Source organism: Hipposideros armiger, unplaced genomic scaffold (genome assembly GCF_001890085.2).
Source record: "Hipposideros armiger isolate ML-2016 unplaced genomic scaffold, ASM189008v1 scaffold_997, whole genome shotgun sequence".
NCBI classification, from domain to species: domain Eukaryota; kingdom Metazoa; phylum Chordata; class Mammalia; order Chiroptera; family Hipposideridae; genus Hipposideros; species Hipposideros armiger.
This window is the reverse complement of record NW_017732347.1, coordinates 221,860-241,501: the sequence shown is the minus strand read 5'-3', so window position 1 is coordinate 241,501 and position 19,642 is coordinate 221,860. Positions and strand designations below refer to the sequence as shown.

Here is a 19,642-nt window from a genome sequence, read left to right as displayed (position 1 = left end):
GTCCTTTGTCACCCGGAAACAAGCCTGACAGCAGACTCGTTCACAACAGTTCGGGGGCAGAGTGGGGTGCGGGGCTATCCCTTCTTGGTCTAAGAGTGGGGTCTAAGCAACGAGGAGGATTAGGAGGCTGCGCCCCACCCCCCAACCCCGCTGCTGGCGGCGCTGTGCTGGGGCCCCGCTCCCGGAGGGCTGCTCAGACTGCAGGACTCGATTATGCCGGCTCGCGGGTGGGAGGGGAGCTGTCCCTCTTTCCCACCCCCCACCTCACAGTGACCCAGGCGCCCCTCCGGCCCCCTTCTCCCAGCACCTCGCCAGCCCCGGAGCTACGGGAGGATGGGACGCGGCTTCCGGAGCGCCGGGCCTTGCTCTCCCGGCGGTGGCAGCTGCGTCTCCTGGGGGCGGGGAGGGAGCGCGGAGGGGACAGACGCGGAGGGGCAGCGGGAGCCCCGGCCTCGCCGCGCGGCTTCAAGTTTCCACCCGCGCGCGGTTGTGCAACAGCCGGAGGAGCGGGAGCCGCGGGCGCCTCGGAAAACAAGCAGAGCCCATAAACAAAGCCACGTGGCCTCCGGGCGGGGGGGGGCGGGCTAAGAGCAGGCGGCTCTTCCGGCAACAAAGAGCCGCTGGGGATAAATACTGCGGCTGGGACAGCGGCGCAGCACTCTGCGGGTCCCGCGCGCCTGGAGACCCTCCCAGGCGCAGCGCCTCCTGCCAACGCAGGCATTCAACTCCGCACCCCGAGACCCGCAGATCCCCACGCGAGTTCCCTGCAGCCGGCCCCATCGCCAGCCCCAGCACCCGGAGCGTCCGCCCAGGGCGGCGCGTCCCTGAGGCCGCCAGGCCGGTCCCCTCTGTCAGTCCGTCGCGTCCACCCGTCGCGTCTGCTCGCGGTGCCATGCCGTTCCTCGGGCAGGACTGGAGGTCCCCCGGGCAGAGCTGGGTGAAGACGGCCGACGGCTGGAAGCGCTTCCTGGATGAGAAGAGCGGCAGCTTCGTGAGCGACCTCAGCAGGTAAGGGGTTCCACCCCCAGCTTCCAGCCCCACGAAACAGACCCGCGCTGGTTTCGGGGGGAGGGGGGCGCGAGAAGAGTGAATGGAGGTGGGGGGGGGCAAGCAAGCTTAGAATAGGGGGAGGAGGGAGCCCCTGACTGGGGGATGGGAACGAGTTGCCGGGTTTCTGCAGAAGTCACCAGAGCACGGGATTCGGGGAATTTGGTTTCTCTTATTGTTCAAGGTCAGCGTCTCCAAGTGGGCACGACTCCTTACAGAACCCCGAGTCCCTCTGAGAATCTGACGACAAACGCGGATCTTGTTCACAAACGCTCAAACTTAAGCATACAACTCCAGGGGTCCCCTGCCTTAAGGACACCGGAGTTGCGCAGTTTGCAAGTGTGGGGGCGCGGGCGAGTGGGCCGCGCACCTTTCACCGCGGAGATGATGGGGCTTGAAGCGCCCAAGCGCTGTGGGCACAGTAGGGTGACGGCATTGGACGCGGGTTCCGCCCGGAGCGCCGCCAGGCTCTTCCCACGCACAGGCGACCACAGAGTGGGCAGAGAGAATGAGTAACCAGGAAGGGGCGGTCAGACGGTCCCTGGGGCACCAGTGCTTGCAGGGCGGACTTGCTGAACAGTGGTCAGGACTAGGGGCTGCGAAGCTGAGGAGGAGGGAAGGGGGAGGATGAAACCCACAAGTCTTCTGCTTCTGGGAGGACCAAGCATTTGCACCTGTTTCCTCAGTGACCCTTTAAGTTAGTTTTCTTTGTATGATGAGTGCACCCACATTTCAACTTGTGCCTATCAACTGCAGAAAGCCCACCTGGCTCTGCTGAGCCCCTGGACTCCAGGTCCTACTTGAGCTGTCAGTCTGGTGGAAAATCCCAGGTCCACTGAGCCAGGTGATCTGCTTGGTTAATAGCACAGAAGCCCAACTATTAAGTTAGGTGGTCTGGATTCTGTCCTGGATCTTAACAGTTGACTTCCAGGTCCCTGGCATTTGGCCCAGGTGAGGAAAGCAGTGAGAGTGGTCTGTGCAGCCTGGTCACCCTTGGGTGCCTTTCACACCCTCCCCTTTGGTTAAACATCCCCCATCCCACACACCCTGAAATTGACTTCAAGGATGAGTTCTGTAATGTCCAGGTTCCCACTTACGGAGACTTACCAGTGGTTGTTTAGCTGAGCCCTTCACACTTAATTTTAAGAAAACTATCAAGAAAATATGGTTATTTTGACAGCTTGACCTCCAGAGCCCCCCATCTGTTTGTGATTTGTAAAACATCAAACTCCCTTTGCTCCCAAAGGGGGAAAAAACAACTACAGTATTTGATCTTGGAAGTCTGTCAGGAGAGACAAGAGCATATTGACCTTTATGTTAAAGATACTTTTAGCTAGTCCCTGAGCAGTTGGGGGAGCACTGCAAAGAAATTTTATTTATGGAAAATCAGATAATTTACTTACAGAAAAATAAGAAGATCACCTACTGTTGCCAGACTATGTCTCTTGGGGACTCGAGTTACCAATTATGCCTAAATTATTCTGTCCTAGTAGAGTGGAAGCTTCCTTCCTTCTTCCTCGTTCCCAAGGAACGATGATCTAATATTTTGGTATGTACTTCATTTTTGTATAACAGTTCAGATTCTTTCTAGGGAGGTGCAGCAAGGATCTGCTGAGCTGTGTCACAGTGGCTCACCCAAATATAACTGTGGGATGCTCTCCCATGGGAAGCAGACCCACTGGATTCAGCAGGAGAGGATTCCAAATACTGGTTCTGGTTCACAGAAATATTCCTCTGTACCTGCTCCAGGAGATAAGCTGGTGTCACTCCCCTTTCACAGTAAATAGTGGAGCCTCTCTCTCCACGGTATGGGAGACCTGAAGATGGTTTTAACTGACCACAAAAGTTTAACCCAGGCTAGGAACCGTAGCTACCCGCCTACTCTGTCCCCTGCATGAGTCTCTTTCCTTCCTTTTCACGCCTTCTGAGCTAGAGCTGTCACGCTCACCATCATTATCACAAATGGTGATCGATATAGAGACTGCCTGTGGCTCTTTGATGAGTCAGAGTTTAGGAATCATTTGGTAGCTCCTAGCAAAGCAGCCAGCTGTTTGTTTGTGGAGTCCTGTATTTTTTTTCCCCCCAGCAATTGTAAACAATCCCTTCCCTACTTAGCATGAGAAGTCTGCCAACTTCTTAAAAGCAGCTGGCCTTCTGCGACCTGGGTTTGTAGTCTCAAATATCCCCGCTGTTTTCAGTCTTGGTGCTGCTTCTCTCTGTGATGTCAGGTTTGGGCTGAGTGCCTGCCTACATAGGTGAAGTTGAATGCCTCTCCTGTTAGGAGAAAACAAAAGGCAGGCCCTTTCAAAAGGGGGAGGGGATGTAAAACAGAGGACTACAGAGACAGGGTACACTTCTCTAATTCCACATACCATTGTGTGAGCTGCCCAAACAAGAGTCGGGGATGATGGGTACATTTGGTGTGTTTCAGCCTGGGGGCTAATGTTTAGTGTTGACCACAGCTTGTCTGCACTGTACTCTTTCTCTGGACTCTGCTGGCCATTCTTTCTGTGGTCTTGGGCCCTGTCCTCCTCCAGCAGCAAAATGGTGCAAAGACCACCACAGCTAAATGCCCCAAACTGAGATCGTAGGAGGATTTCAGATAAGCTCAAAGCAGGGCCTCTCCTCAAAAAGTGGACACTACATAAAATAGAGAAGGATGACAAGTGTTAAATTTTTGTGGGGCAGATTAAAAATTCAGGGAAAGAGCTCAGAATGAATTGGGGTGATCCAAGAATGCTTCAAGGAAGTGGTAGTTGAGGCACCTCAGACAGCCCCCCTGCCACCTCACCCCACCCCCCAAAGGAGTAATTTCAGCTATCTGTGCCCCAGCCACCCTTCTCTGAACCTCCAGCCCTGCAGTTGAAACTTTGATGTTGCTTTCCAGTATAGCTAAGGCTGCACCAGGAAGCAGGAAGTTTACCTTGGTTCCCTGGATGAGTAGTGCATAAGAAAATAAAAATAATAGTTAAGATTTTATGAATGCTTACTGTGTGCAAGGCACTGTTCTAAGAGCTTTATACAGTAGGCTGTTTTTAGGGGTTTTTTTACCAAGCAATCCAGGGACTAGCCATGTCAGTTTGACAATTTGGGTAAATTGTATTGGGGCAAATTAGCATAGAAATCTCATTGGCCTTAATCTGCAACTAAACCCTTTGGGGCTGCCACCGTTTTTCTTAAATGGCCTATTATTGCAAATGAAATGAGAAATAGGGCTTTTTTTTTTTTCCCTTGTCTCCCTTTATCTCTGTTGCCAAAATGGTCTTACTTTGAAATCTTTCCACTTTTTCTAAAGTTGTCTTAAAGTATCTTGGAATGCGATGTTAGTATAATAGGGCTGGGAGAGGTCTCTTATTCTAGGCCTGTGCCTGTAAAAATGAAGATTAGTAAGAACTGACTACAAAATAGCAACTTACTGGCTATGATTGAACGTAACGAAGAAAGCAGTCTCTTTAAATGGTTTTGCTTATTTTAAATAAATAAGTAAATGTCGCAGTGCCTAAACCGTGGTGGCTTTTCTTGCTAAAAATGCTCTGTTGTTAATTTTTCCATTGGCTTTGCATTTCCTTGAAATGGACATAATTGAACTCTCAAAACAGCCTCTAACTGAACATATTATTGCTTAGAAGACAACAAAAAGCAGGCAACATAAGTCAACCCCGTCGCCCTTCCTTCCAGGCCATACATCTGGAGCCCAAAGCCTAATAACCAAGCCAAAAGTGCAGGGTTTCTCTTTGGTTAAAGCTTTTTTACATTCTGCAGTGCGAGAACATCATCAGTTATGTCAAATTCTTCCGAAACCAGCTTTGGAAATGAGTCACTCGGGTTTAATGCACGTTATTGTCATTTCTGTGAGTAAAGCATGTGCTCCAATTCCATTGAGGAATGTTTTCAATTAGAAAAGAATAAGATGAAATATAAATATTTAAAATTTCTAAAGAATGGTCACAGCCTATGGCCCAGACTCTGAAATTTTTCTGCTACACCTTAAGTGTGTGATTGAGAATAAGACAGCTTCATTTTATGGTTCTCTATATGTGGAATTTAGGCTTTAGGTTTTTGTTTATGGTACATGTGTGTGTTTTCTTTAAAAACAAGCCTTCATGTGGTATTTTTGCACACAGGCTGTCCTAATTGCTTGCCAAAGCTGCTTTCGGCTTTGGTATATCATGGACCAGTCAAGTGACCTTCCGTTTTTGCCCCTTCTCCTCAACTTGGATTGAAATTTCTTAAGTTAGCTTTAAGGACTCAGAATTCTGCCCTCCCTTTCTTCTGAGCCTCTTTTCCTGCTGACCTTGGCGTAGTTAATTGACTGGTTGGTGGTTTGATGCCCCTACCATTGTGCAAATAGACAAACACACACTCACGGGCAACACAAAGCCGGGCCCAAAACACTCCCCTTTGGCTTGTTAAGAAAGTACCTCTGAGAGAGGACGTTTCTGCAGAAATCTCTCTGAAACCTAAAAATATCCTGTGTTCCTGAATGAAAAGGAGAAGGCTAAAGATATTAGGAGACTCAGTCAATGGTATTAAACAGGGTCTTACGGGGAAGATTAATGAATGATTGGTTATCCGTCAAGCCTATAGCCCCGTGGGTCCAGAAGCACTGCGTATACCGTCGGTGATGTCACATGCAAGCATTTTAGCAAGATACTTATTGTACTTATTGAAGTACTACTTGAGAGACTATTGTAGCACTAGGACCCTGGAACTTATTTCAAACCCTCTTCTTTTCTTTTTTTTTTTTTTAACCGTTTCCACAATGTCCATGGAATGAAAAGTATACATGTACCTCTTTTTACCCCATAGGTGTATGTCCAAAAACGATATCTCAAATCACATTTCAAACTCAGCAAAGCAACTCAGGAAATTAAAGGACTCTACTATATTGGTAGTGTAATTTTTTTTAAAAAAACCTAATTTATGTTTTATTGGTTGGCATTAGGAAACCTGCCCCCATGGGAGTTGAGAGAGTCGAGAACCTACCTTTTCGTTACACCTCAAGATTTCTCCTGCACCCTTTCTGTGGAAGCTCTTCAGAAATTTACTTTGAAATTACATTGTACAGTAGACTAGAATTCAGTCAGCCCCCTGCCCCAAATGATGGCTCAGCCTGTGAGGGAAATACCCACATGACCCAAGTTGTACCTGGACCTCCCTCAGTGACCTGGGAATCGGGCCGCTCTGTCTTTTGAGCCCTCACAAATTTATGAATTGTGAACTCGGCTTGCTTCATTTAGGTCTTCACCTCGCAGCCTGGTGCCTAGTGTCCATCAATTACATGAAACCTAAACAACAAGCAGTGTACACGAACCCTAGAGATGGAGTTTATAAGTCAGATTTTTTTGTAAATGGGATTCACGTTTTTAAGGCATGATACAAGCATGCTAGTTAAAAGCAGCTTGGGTACACTTTAAATAGGAGAATTGTATGGTATATGAATTATATCTTTTTAAAAAGCTTGGGGGGGGGCGCGGGTCATGCTTTTGCAAAATGAAGGCATTGTATATTACAGTGATACCAGTAATGGCCCCTCTCCCTCTCCCTCTATTCATCATTTTTGCTTAAAGTAATATTGTCATACCCTGCATTGCCCTTAGTTAAAGAGTGTAGGGCTGTGTGTCAAATACAATGGCAGGCACTGTTGGGAATTCAGAAACAGCAAAAGCGCCCATTCCTGCCTTCCACAGAGATGGGACAATTTGTGACCCTAATAGAGGGAGGTCTGTGCCTGTTTAGACTCCTTTGGAGGGATTTTTTTTATTGTTTTGTTTCAGAAGCATGTATGTTTGTGTCTTATAATCCAGTACGTTATTTATAGAAACATCTCATATTAAAGCATAGCTGTGACAAGGCACGTCTCCTCCTGTCTTCTGTTTCTCCTAGTTACCGCAACAGGGACGTATACAATAAGGAGAATCTTTTCAACAGCCTGAACTACAATGTGGCAGCCAAGAAGAGAAAGAAGGACATGCTGAACAGCAAAACCAAAACTCAGTGTAAGCCGTTTGTTTGGAACTTAAGACGAAAGCTATTCGAAGAAGATCGTTAGGATTGGTTCTTTGGAAGAAAAAAAAAAATCACACCTCGCATGTTAGACATCTGCTTCAATGTTTACTGTGTCATTGACAGAGGATACTGGAATCTTTGCACTCAGAAACCTGGCTGTGCATTTTACGAGCGAGATTAATGTTTTCTTTATAGTCTTGTTTATAAGTCAGTTGCTAGTTGGGCCGTATTTTGGTTGTTTTTTTTTCCTGCTTGCCCCTTATATTTGACATAGTTAATTTAGTTATTTATACAGCAATATGGTCAGCTGAATCAGGTCCAGCGTTTGCTTTGATTTTAAACTGTTTTGAGGCTTTGAAAGTAAATTTTTCTCCCTCTTTCCTTGTATAAATACTAGTAACATGTCTAGATGTTGTATGCGAATATTAACAGTATAAAGTTCTATTAATAAGCAGATTACAGATCTTTAGTTTAATCCATCTGTACTGCATGTTTCCCTCATATTATCTGTTTTATTTCAATGTTTTATGCCCTGGTATGAGTTGTAGGCTTGGCATTTAAAACAAACCTGTACTTGAGTGTTAGATTTTTATTTTTAATTTAGAGTGATGCGACACTAAATCTGAGTATCTAAGATTTGGAATGCTTCAGACAAAGTAAATTATAACTCCAGTATTTATATACTGCAGAAATTAGGCATTTGCATTCCTCTTAGATGGTCAGTAGAGTTTTTGTATTTTTTGTCAAAAGATTTTTGAAATAAGTGAAAAGGAAATGCATTTAATATCTTGGGCATGTTACAGATTTCAATGCCGGGCATTTTTTTTTTCTCTCTGTAGATTTCCACCAAGAAAAATGGATCTATGTTCACAAAGGAAGCACGAAAGAGGTGAGCGTCCATCTGTTTAATAAGTTTATTAAAAAGTATGCATAGCTTTATGCCTTCCTCAACGGAGTAGGTGGAAAACTGGGCAACAATATTCCTTCAAATCATGACTGTCTTCTTGGATGTGGATAGTGGTGGCTAGCAGACTACTAACTACCCGACCATCAGAGTTTGGGGCCACAGAGAGAGAGAAGCAAAAGTCACCAGGTGGGCCCCCCCAATCATTCAGCGAGATAATATATGTAAGAAGTGTTTATAAAGATTAATATGCCCACGTCAGATGTATTATTATAAAGTCTTGGCCCTTCCCTTGGGGTGGTGCCTCCTTTTTGTTCTAAGATCTCTTTAGATGGCAACTCAGTTAAGATTGAGCCCTAGAAGGGCGAGTCACTAAATATAGCAGAAGTTTTAGTGCCTGTTTGGTGTGGGGCACCGAGCTAGCTGTAGAAGGGGACAGGACACTGTAATAACTACATTTACATGGCACTTTATAAAACCCATTTATGTATACTTTCTGTCTGCACAGGCATTTGCTCAGACCACTAGGGTACAGGGCAGTATGACAGAATGATACAATGTCTATCGCTGTCAGGGACCTGGGAGAACATCTCGCTCCCAACTGTGATTAGAGGCCCAAAAGGGGTCACTGATCACCCTAGCCCACCCAGATGCTCAGAGCAGAGCTGGGACTATGAGTCAGGGCTCTCTACTCCCAGTTCATAGGTCAAAGATCAAAGCTTTTGCTTCTTCATGAAGCCTTAAAACATTTCTGATGATCACAATGAGAAAAGCACTAGAGATGCGATGCAAGGCAGCAGGCAGAGTTCATAGGTAGGTCTAATGCTCCTCCCAGGAGTATGTTATCACGACCAACCATCATCACCTCACACATCATATACCCAGCTCCCAACCTTTCCTTGATAAGCACCTCCTTATGGTTTTCCCTGGCTCATGCATGCAGAGAACAAGAGCCCAAATGGTACAAGTCACGAAGAGGGGTGTTAAACATGTTGAGTCATGACTAAAGCAGCTGCCAGCTGCACTGCCCCCATATTTATGGCTCTCAGAGGGTTCCCAGAAAAAGCATATCATGGCACGGGGAAGGAGCCAATGGCCATGGTTACCTAAGACAGGCATCAAACTCGTTCAGTAGAGTCCAGATGGATTGTTCTGGAATAACCTCTGCACACCTTCTTCTCGTGTTCAGCGCCATGGTTACTGCACATTGGGGGAAGCTTTCAACAGGCTGGACTTCTCAACTGCCATTCTGGATTCCAGAAGATTTAACTACGTCGTACGGGTAAGTCTCGAGAGCCCGCCCTATCCAGCCTCTCAAGTTGAGTTGTCTGTTTGCGTTGCCTTGAAGTGGTTTCTCCCCCGAAAAATAACTTTTTAGGACCCTGGGAATTTTGAGGAAAACAGAGAGTGGACTGACTCCTCAACTTCCCTCTCCCTCAACATAGTTCAAGTTCTTACATAGATCCCGGTAGGATGTCCCTGAGATTGGCCCGGACAGACAGGGACTGCCATGGTACCTCCAGTGAGCCACTCCCAGCCCCTGTGGAAAAACGGGAACATGCTACAGCCAGCACTGGCTCAGGTAGCAACATTAGCAAGAGAGAATTCAGCAGTAAGCAAGCCATAAATAAAGCATCTTAACTTGTTTTTAAAAACTTCTGCATCTCTGATTGTTCTCACTGTCCAATTCCTGGTCCTAATGCAGCTGATTCTAGTCCCCAAGGCTTTCGGGGTTTTCAGTCCTGTGTTTACCTAAAGCTTGAAACTTACCTGTTTAGGTCAGTTGCTTTCCTTTTTAAACCATATGTTGGGTGGGGGGAAGGTTTTTAATGAGCTTAAGCAAAATATCAGGGGTGAAGATAGTAAAGCAAGTACCGTATTTGCCGGCGTATAAGACGACTGGGCGTATAAGACGACCCCCTAACATTTCCACTCAAAATACAGAGTTTGTTATATACTCGCCGTATAAGACTACCCCCTCTTCCGCACACCTTCCACACACCAAATAAAAGGTAAAACAATATCAGATTTGATTTCAACATTTATATTTATATTCAAATGCTTATGACATGCAGGAAAACTGTCACAAGGCTGTATGTAATCAAACATACATAAATCGCGATTCGCGATTTTGCACTATCATACTGGGTGTACGGTCGGCTGTGTGCGATTTTGCGAGTGTGGTAAAATCGCATAACAGCAAAATCGCATAACAGCAGAGCATACACCCAGCAGCGCTGCTGATGCCTGAACGGTATGTGGAATGAAGTGGGTGGGCATCGGGAGGCCACTATGGCACGGGGCAAGCACTATGGGCAGTCTATCTGAAGTGTACCTGGCGTATAAGACGACCCCCCACTTGGAGGCATATTTTTCAGGGCCAAAAAATCGTCTTATACGCCGGCAAGTACGGTAAGTCTAGGATGACCTTCAAGTCAGTGATTCTTCTTAATTGGTTTATTGTTGTTTTTTCCCCTTAAGCCCCCTTGTGTGTTTTTTTTTTTTTTGTCAGTGGTTCAACCTGGGAGGTAGCAGCTGTTTGGGTTTTAGCCTTAGAAGTAGAAGGGAATTTTTCCCCTGTGGGTGTTGATTGGTTTGGTTTTTATTTTCTTTTTGCTGGGTTGTTATGCTTCTTGGTGCCATGTCATTGAGTCAGATGATTGCAAAGCCTTGGCCAGAGCGATGACATTCAAGCCCCCTTGAGGCCTGGATCATTCACCTGTCATCTGGGCAGATGCAGGGCCACCGTCCCAACTGACCTGATAAAAACTCAGGCCTCCTGTGGGTTAGAGGCTTTGGACTGAGCCCGTGACCACATGAGCAGATCTGTTCAGTCTTCTGCTAAGCCCTCATTCCAATCCAAAAGGTTGAAAATAAGAGACCGTCTTGATGCAATGTTCGGGTCACTCAGTGTGACTCTGCCGCTTCAGGGAGGTCACTGCAGCCTGCAACCCAGTCCAGGCTGGTTGGAGACAGGCCCAGGAAGAGCTGGAAAGTCTGTTGCTAAGAATATGAATAGTTTCCATAGCCTAGGTGTTAGAAGCAGACACCCAGATCTGGCATCTTGATTACAAACTAGTCAGCAAAATGGACTGTTTTTAGATGGTTCTCCTTCCTACCTGGTTTTCCTTTCACAAGAAATAATATTAAGCAAAGGAACAAGGATCAGAATAGTGAAAAAACTATTTCATGCAATTGTGTGCATTATCATCCATTATCCTTTCAATAACCCTATGAAACGTAGGTACGTTTAGTATCTCTGTTGAAACGAATGGAGGTACAGCGAGATAAAATGACTTGTCCAAGGTCATGAAGCTACACAAGTACAAAATCAGGGTCTGAAACCTGGGCAGTCGTAGTCTACACTCTTAACTGCTACAATAAGTTCAATATAAGCAGAGGATCGAAAGTAAAATGGCCTGGGGTCAGATCCCAGGTCCCCACTGTCAACACTTTCAGGGGTCAGATCCCAGGTCCCCACTGTCAACACTTTCAGCTTCTCTAAGACCTGGTTTCTGCCTCTGTATGAGGGACTTAGAATAACCTCAACTTCACAGGGTAGCTGTACTATACATAGAAAGACTCTGCAGACCAGACATTATTATGCAAAGTTAGCTACTAATATTTATTATTACTTGCTTACCAAAATTATCATTGATTCCCCCTAAAATACCTTATGCCTTTTCAATTTAGTTGCTAAAAGTGTTTTTCTACTTAAGATAATAATAATAATAATAATAATAATAATAATAATTAACTGGAGAATCTTGCAGTTGATTAAGACTCAGCACAGAGAGTTTGCATCTGATAACATCTAATTGCAAAATACATCATGAGCACTTTCTCTTAAATAATGTTTTAAGTTCGAGAAACTGCTGGATGCTTTCAGAGTTGTTAGGCTCAAAAGTAGTGGAAAAATATTTCTGTTTTGGAAAGAACAATCTTTTTTTCCCCTTCACTGTTAGAGCCCTCTGTAATTTGAGAAATAATATGTTATTTTTATGAAGAGCTTAAAACATTTTAATGATAGGCACCGCATTTTGAGGCTTTTCTTCTAAGGAACTCAATATACTTCTCATATATTCTTCTTATCCTTAAACCAACTCTGCAGAGTAGCTTGCCAGTATATTATTCCCATCTTACTAATGGTTTCTTAATACTACAACAATTCCTTAGTTCCAATAAGAAACCAAACCAACTTTGAAGGCCTTCAAAAAAATTTTTTTTCAATCTCTTTAAAGGCAAACTACATTTTAAAAAAATGTGTTGTGCTCATGCTGGCTGCCATCTTCAGAAAAAGACATGCAGAGGGAATAAAAGAGATGGATGGCCAGCGCTGCTATCTCAAAATGTTACAATTTTTATCAGTAAGCACAAAAATTTGGTGGAATTTTTAGAATCAAAAAATTTTAATATAAATTGCAAAGGTTTTTATGTAGCATTTTTACCTTATCTTCACTGGCTTTAGGCAACACTCTACCCCCTTCCATATATACCCCCAATGGCTTAAACATAGTTTTGTTTTTTTTAAGATTTTTGTTGGGGAATTGGGGGAAGGGGAACAGACAAGTTGCTGTCCTTTTGTTCTTCAGTCTAGTTGTGGAGGACGTTGTTTCACTGGCCCAAGTTGGGATCATCATTGCACCCTTCCCGGGTGAGGCAGATCAGTCGCCGGCTTCTGGATGGCCGCTCACAGCGGCTGCTGGCCGCTCATGCTGGCTGCTGGCCACACACGGTAGCCCATGGCAACCCACTGCAGCAGGGGCTGCAGCCTACACCATCGCCGGTGACTCACGGCAACCCAGCTCCAGGTCGAGCTGTTGTTCAGCATCTTAGCTGTGGAGGGCAGTGTCACTGGCCCTCATATGTGGGATCCGAACCAGGGCCCTCTGGCATCCCAAGCCAGTTCTTAACCAACGCACCACTTGGCCGGCCCTAAATATAGTTTTAACTGTGGGTTTTCAAGATGATTTAAAATCGTTAGAAGCAGCAATTTACTCACTTATGAAAGGTCATTTTTTTAAAAAATGGGTTTACACCATGCCTCAACACATTTTGGAAATTCCCCTGGGGGAGCTGGAGAGGACCCAGGAGCTGGGCTGATGGTGGGGTTGGAATTTAGTCACCCCAAGGAGGCGAGCGCTGACAAAGTCACCCAGGGCACTGAGAGGCCAGCAGAGAAAGTAGGTCTCCAGTAAACCAGGAGAGGGTTTCAAAGGCCACACACCAGCTCATGGCTCTGTGAGGTGACCCTCTGTGGCCCAGTGGTTCCCAACCCTGGCTGCACATCAGAACTACCTGCAAAGCTGATCAACAGAAGCCTACCTCTAACGCATCTGATTTGATTAGTTGAAGGTGGTGCCCAGGCATTGCTACTGAAATGTATCCACCAGGTGATCCCAGTGTGTTTTCCAGTGTGTGAACCAGCTCAGAAGCTACTTGGAAACCCAATGTTGTATTTCGCACACTTAAGTTTTTAAACAAGACACACGGAAGCCTGTCCACAGGAGAGAGCTTTCATTCTCTAATGCCATGATGGCCTTTGACCTGGTTCTCCCAGCTTTCTCTATGGAATGAGAATGTGGTCACGTAGATGGTAACCATAGATGCCACGTTCAGACCAGGGCGGTCCTGGAGCACCTAGAGTACAGGCTTCCTGAATGAACTGACCCACAACTAGCAGATCAGGAAGGACAAACAAAAGCTTGCAACCCTGCCCCTTTGCAGCAAAGAACTGCACAACCTAAACCCATGCACATTCTTTTTTCCCCCTTGCCTTACCACCCGAAGTCCACTTGAATGTTTCCAGCAAGTTATGCATTCCTACCACCCTGAAAAGTCTCTTCCAGAAACATGTTTTAGTTTAAGTTGACTGGCGGTTTGGCAAACGCAAGGCTGAAATATGGCACTATGACTCAAATGCGAACCCAATGCCCTCAATTAAAGGCATGCTGGTGCCAGCCCCGGGTGGGTCATGACGTGCTTGAGCAGCCTGGCCACCTCACCAGGTCCCTGTGCCGCAGTGACCTTGGGTGCATCTAGTGCTGCACACACGCGGTGGCCTTCCTTTGATGGAGGGTGGCTTCTGCCACTTGGATCTTATAGCTGGTGGTATCTTTTTCCATTGGGGCTGAGAAGCTGGGATAGAGGGAAGGAGGCCCTTAGCGGCAACGAAGTCAAAATAGCCGAGCCACCAGCCCGCGTGAAAGTGACGCGCAGAAATGGTTGGGAATTGGGAGAACCCACCGCAGGGCACTGCCATGGTGAGGCCACAGGGCAGGTCCGGCAGTGACTGCTCGCCAGGCTGCCCGTGACTTTACAGGAGAAAGTCTGCATCTCTCAGAATTCCTGGCCTTCTCAGTCATACTAAGCATTCAGACAAGCAGATCCTGCAATGTCTGGGTGCCCATAGAAGTGGGGGACACTAAGACATGAGGGTCTGACCACAGAAGTGAGGGAGTGGCCGCAGGAGTGGGAAGTTCCCTGAAGAAGCTGAGGGTGCCCACGTAACCACAGAAATAATGAGGTTCTTAAAGAAGCAGGAGGGAACCCACAGAAGTGGGGTCATCCGAAGAAATGGGGGAAGGCTGAGAGACCAGACAATAAGTAGCATTTTGGGCCATGGACTCCTACCAGTAAATAAGTAATGAAAGTATGTACTTTCAATGTATGTATATTCATAAATTCATTTGTAAGTCATCTACCTTTAAAAGGTGCTAATAACGGTATCTACCCCATTGCAGTACTGTGAGAATTAAACTGAATTGAAACACACAAAATGCTTTCAAACAGTGCCTGGCACATGGTAAGCACTCAGTGAGGATCAGTTGTTGCTGTCACTGTCATCTTTAGGGGCCTAACTACAGGCATTAGCAAACACAGAAACATAGAAATTAAAGATGAAATAAAATATAGAGATGGATGTTTTATGATTTTTCTACCTGATTTTCTTTCCCATCCCACTGTGGAGGCTGCTGGGTCAAAGGTGTGTGCCCACTTTGTATAAAGTTCTGTTTGAGGACTTAGAGTTTAAACATATCCCACCACGGGCCCAGAAATATATTTTATACTAAAATTCTACCGAGGTGTCTAGGCTATATCAGGTGCTTATTACACAGGGGGATATGCTAAATCGGACAGGTTGAGCAGAGTTTTAAGTGCCAGTTCAGCAGACTTATCTCTGAGTTGCTCTGGTTAAGGGTAAGACAGAGGTTAATTTTAAGTGTCTGTGACCTAGGATTTGAAGACCCCTCAAGTCCACTAAAGGAAGAGCCTTCCAATGGCAAGCAGGTGACAGCATCCTCCTGCAGGGTCCCTTATATATAGCAAATTGCTTGGGGTGAATGCTTTCAAACCCCTAAACAGGTATTTCTGGATTAAGCCCACACCATCCACTTAGTGTTGCCATAGCCACTTGAGAATCATGTAAGAGCCAACCCCTGCTTGTCAGGAACCTCTGGCTACTTTGGGGGAACAAGGTTCAACTACTGAAGCAGAAAATTGAGTTTAGTCCTGTGCAGAGGATGGAGAAAGGAGCACTGGAGGTAGCTTCTTGGAAGAGGTAAAGCCTGAGTGTCTCCTTCCATATCCAGGAATTGGCGAGGTGGAAAGGCAGATGAGAGGCTTTGCAGGGGCAAATGGCATGAGGAGAAACCTGGAGACAGGAAAGAACGGAAGTGAAGAGGAGTGATGGTAGGACAGGGGCTGAGGACCATGTGACATCCAGCCTCGTAGAATCATAGGGTGAAGGGTGCTGGAGTTGATGGGGGGCCTAATTTAAGCAGGATCATTGAGTCAAACAGAGCTGCCTCAGATTGATGCAACAGGGAGTAGGGCGCCACTGTGAGTTCAAAAATATCTGGGCTAGATGGAAGACAGAGAGGCAGGCTTCTCTTGGCTGAGAACACAATTAATCTGTGTAAACTTGGCCCTCCTTCTTAGGATTTTAACACCCTCAGTTAGAGAGATGTCTCACTTGCAAATAATATTTACCCAATCTTGACGTGCCTGAAGATTATTAATGTAGCTGAAATGTTCCCTCTTCCAACCTGTCAGTGTTCAAGCTCAAAGTCAGGACAAAACTTTCCAGGTTTTTAATCTGTGTTATTCATTGAATAAATAAGGGTCTTGGAAGTATACAGCACTCGGTGCAGGCAGAGGCACTGCCTGATGTAACTAAGGGTTTATTGCAAAAGACATAATCTTCCTATGGGCACCCAGCTTGGGTCCTGAGCGTGTGAAAAATGGCAGGGTTTCCAGAAGCTTCTTTCCTACCTTTGATAATCCTGTGGCATGTTTTCCAATCAGAGACATGTATTGCAAACTGCAGAGCACACTGTCTTAGGAGATGGAGGCATTTCGGTGTAAATTATGTTCTTAGTAGTCTATGCAAGACAGAGTACACTTGGGCAACAGCCTCATGGTTAACCTCGGTGTGGTTTTGCCTCAAACTATAACAGGTAGGGCAGCTGCTGTCTTTTGGTGATGCTTCCAAAGCCCCAATTTTTTAGTGTCCCTCTATGTCTCAGCTGCTTGCCCTCCTGGACGGTGTTTGCAATAAGTTTGCATTATAAGTAATTTCCTCCCAAGGCATCAGTCTGGGACCAGACCCCATATGAATACCTGACAATTCAGACCATTGACCTGGATTGTATCATTTGACCATCGTGAGCCTCCTCATCTATAGCAGGAGGAATTTGAGTATACTGTTTCCCAGGTCCCTTCCAGCTATATGGCACTCCTTCTTGATTCTAAAAGACAAGTATATTAAAAAGCAAATCTTGATTGTGCATCTACCATGTGCCAGGTTGGGGTAGAGGGATAAACAAAACCACCCCCGCTGTCTTGAAGTTCATATCCCAATTAGAGAACCAGCAAGTAAGAAAACAAGATCATTTCAGCTATGTATAAATGGAACAATTAAGAACAACGAAACCGTGGTAAGACAAAGATGGCGACTGAGAGGTTTCCCTATAGGATGGCCAGGGAAGGTCTCTCTGAGCAGGTGACATCTGAACTGAGACCTGAGGGATGGGGTGGAGCGAGCATGTGACGGCCTGGCAGGGGCAACGGTGGGGAGATGGGATGAGCTGAGCCTGTTCACGGAACCAAAGGCGGGCTGTGTGGCCAGAGCAGGATGAGCAGGGGAAGGGAGTGCTGCGCAGAACGAGGCTGGAGGAGGAGCACGGATCAGGTCAGGGTGGGCCTGGCCGGGCATGGCCAGGAGTTTGGATTTTTTTTTGAAGTACAAAGGGAAGCCATTGGAGGGTTTCAAGCAGAGAAGTGACATGAGCTGATTTATTTGTTAAAGGTGAACGAAAGGGAAGAAACGCTACGAAACCCACTTTTTTCTGTGGGTAAAGTGAGATAGGAGGGCACTCTCTCCTCTGCCCGTTCGTCTTCCACACATCACTTCCAGCTGTGGTGGATATCCGCTCTGATGTTTGCTCTATGATGTTGCCTGCAACTAGATTTCTCTCCTACTCAATGTGTCCAAAACAAGCAGGGGCCAGAGCTGAGGGGCAGGATGTGGTTTCTTCCTGCCGTGACCACCATCCCTTCCTCCGGTAGCCCAGAACCATTCCTGTTACTGTACCACTAGTCACTGCAAATCATGCCAGATACCCAGACTGCCCACAGGGTGATGACACCATAGAATCCTCCTCCTCCCCCCAGCTTCACCCTTCTGCCTCTCCTTTAAACACAGCCACAAATTGCTGGCCCCTGGGCTAAAATTTACCCAGCAGAAAACAAACAGCCATTTCCAAACAAGACATTTTCCTCTGTTCTGTTTTTCTCTTGTGGCTAGGGGCGAAGAATCCAATTGGCTAAGCCATCTTGGTAAATAAATTGCTAGATACAATCCTGCTGTCCGAGGCACACAGCTCTCTTGACACAGAAATAAAATGAATACATTCTGTCCTGTTGACCACGAGTTTCACATAATACTATCTACTGGTTCTAGGCCTGTAGCGTTATGCTGATGTGGAAAGTAGACCCAAATGGTTTACCCAAAGCAACTGCTTCATCCTACACGTGTTATTAACACCTTCTGGGTATTATTTCTCCCTTAATGTTAAAGGCTAATTGCCTGTCACAATGTAATGTTGATATAAAATTTCCAGACTCTATTTCCCAGAACATAAAACATGGTATTGCTACTATTTTTAGAGCAAAGTTTGGCCCTAGATGCAAATTTGATTGGCCTTGACAAACTGAAGCCCTGAAGCTATCTAAATACATATTTTCTGTTAAACACACCTGAGCTCGAGTCTTGGCTCCACCACTTACTACGGCTGTTATGTCTTAGGTGAGTTACTTGACTCCACTGAGCTGGAGTAGCCTCTTTTGTCCAATGGAGAACCTACCCCAGTGGGTTAGGTTGCCTTTGAACATTAAACAAGATCACACATGTAAAGTGCTTAGCACAGTTACTGGCATGTAATCAACACCCATTATTATTAGCAAAATAAGACTTCATGGTAGATGCAACTATGTGAAGTCATAAAATGAATCAACATTAACTTGTATCAACAGATAGCTATTAAATGTATCACAGCATAATAAAAATGACAGAAAGGAATATTAAAATTTGAAAGCGTTTAAGCATTTGGTTGATAATACATAAACTTGAAATACAGGGAGTCTAAAAGATTTTAACCCAGTTATATTTTACCCTACTAATTCACTACAGCCTCCCCCACAGTATTTTTACCTAGTAATATTCTCTGTATTATGATAAAATCTAATAATTTATTGAGAATATTCTTGGTGTCAGGCACTGTTATGAGTGTTTTATGAACACATTTAATCTTCATAGCGACTCTGAAATAGGTACTATTATTATGCACATTTTGCAGATGGGGAAACTGAGGCAGGCAGTTTGGCTCTGCAGCCTTCACTCTTGAACTTGATGATGTTTACATCAGAAGTTGGCAAACTATGGCCCAAGGGCTAAATATGCCCCCCCACCTGTTTTTATAAATAAAGTTTTATTGGAACATAGCCACACCTATTCATTTACATATTGTCTGCAGCTGTTTTTGTACTACAGCTGCTGAATCGAGTATTTGCAACACAAACCATATGGTCCAGAAAGACTAAAATATTTACTATCTGGCCCTTTACAGAGAAAAAAAAAAAAGTTTGCTAACCCTTGATATCAACTTTAAACTTCACTAAAAGATTAGAGTTTGGAGGGGGAAAAAATAATACCTTATAGTAATAATGCCTTGTATTTGGTTTTTACAGTGGGTTTTTACATATTTATCTAATTTAATTCTCATAACAACCCTGTGATGTAAGTAGTCTTTTTATTTCCATTTTAGAAATAAAGTAATGGGTTCCAAGAGGTTAAATAACTTATACTAGACAGTGAACTCTAGGAGTCTAGGCTCACGTGTCTCATCCTCCTATCCATGTCTCCAACCACAACACTAGGACAGAATGGCCTATACTTGCTAAGTGAATAACAGTTGTAAAGGTCACCCAGCTAGAGAATCCAGGTCTCTTCCTATTGCAGGTTCTTGCTCCTGGCCCCACAGCTGCATGGAGGTGAAAGAGGGGGGCTTTCTCTTGAGATAGGATGAAACGCGGGGTAGTTAACATGTCATCCGGCTGTCAGTTGACACATTTTTGCTGCTGCGCTGCTCCTCCTTCGTCAGAGATCATCTGGGTCAGACC

General features: G+C 45.4%; 2 protein-coding genes across 4 annotated transcripts in view; one reads left to right on the top strand and one right to left on the bottom strand.

Annotated features, from left to right (window-relative positions):
- Positions 1 to 731, bottom strand: part of LOC109375878 (proline-rich receptor-like protein kinase PERK2) — a 4,849-nt gene extending 4,118 nt beyond the window's left edge. The window contains exon 1 of one of the 2 annotated variants that reach the window (XR_002122665.1): positions 308 to 555. Coding sequence is in view for 1 of the 2 variants with exons in the window: in XM_019631393.1 (XP_019486938.1) it covers positions 308 to 721 (414 nt within the window). In the remaining variant the exon portion in view is untranslated. Of the gene's footprint in view, positions 1 to 307 lie in introns of both variants that reach the window. The other variant, XM_019631393.1, reaches the window with a different exon arrangement.
- The window catches only part of FBXO32 (F-box protein 32), a 41,462-nt gene continuing 22,481 nt past the window's right edge, over positions 662 to 19,642 (top strand). Inside the window, exons 1-4 of one of the 2 annotated variants that reach the window (XM_019631392.1) lie at positions 662 to 1,008; positions 6,934 to 7,046; positions 7,896 to 7,945; positions 9,150 to 9,242. In XM_019631392.1, the coding sequence (XP_019486937.1) occupies positions 893 to 1,008; positions 6,934 to 7,046; positions 7,896 to 7,945; positions 9,150 to 9,242 (372 nt within the window). In that variant the 5' untranslated portion in view covers positions 662 to 892. The remainder of the gene's footprint in view (positions 1,009 to 6,933; positions 7,047 to 7,895; positions 7,946 to 9,149; positions 9,243 to 19,642) is intronic. The other variant, XM_019631391.1, reaches the window with a different exon arrangement.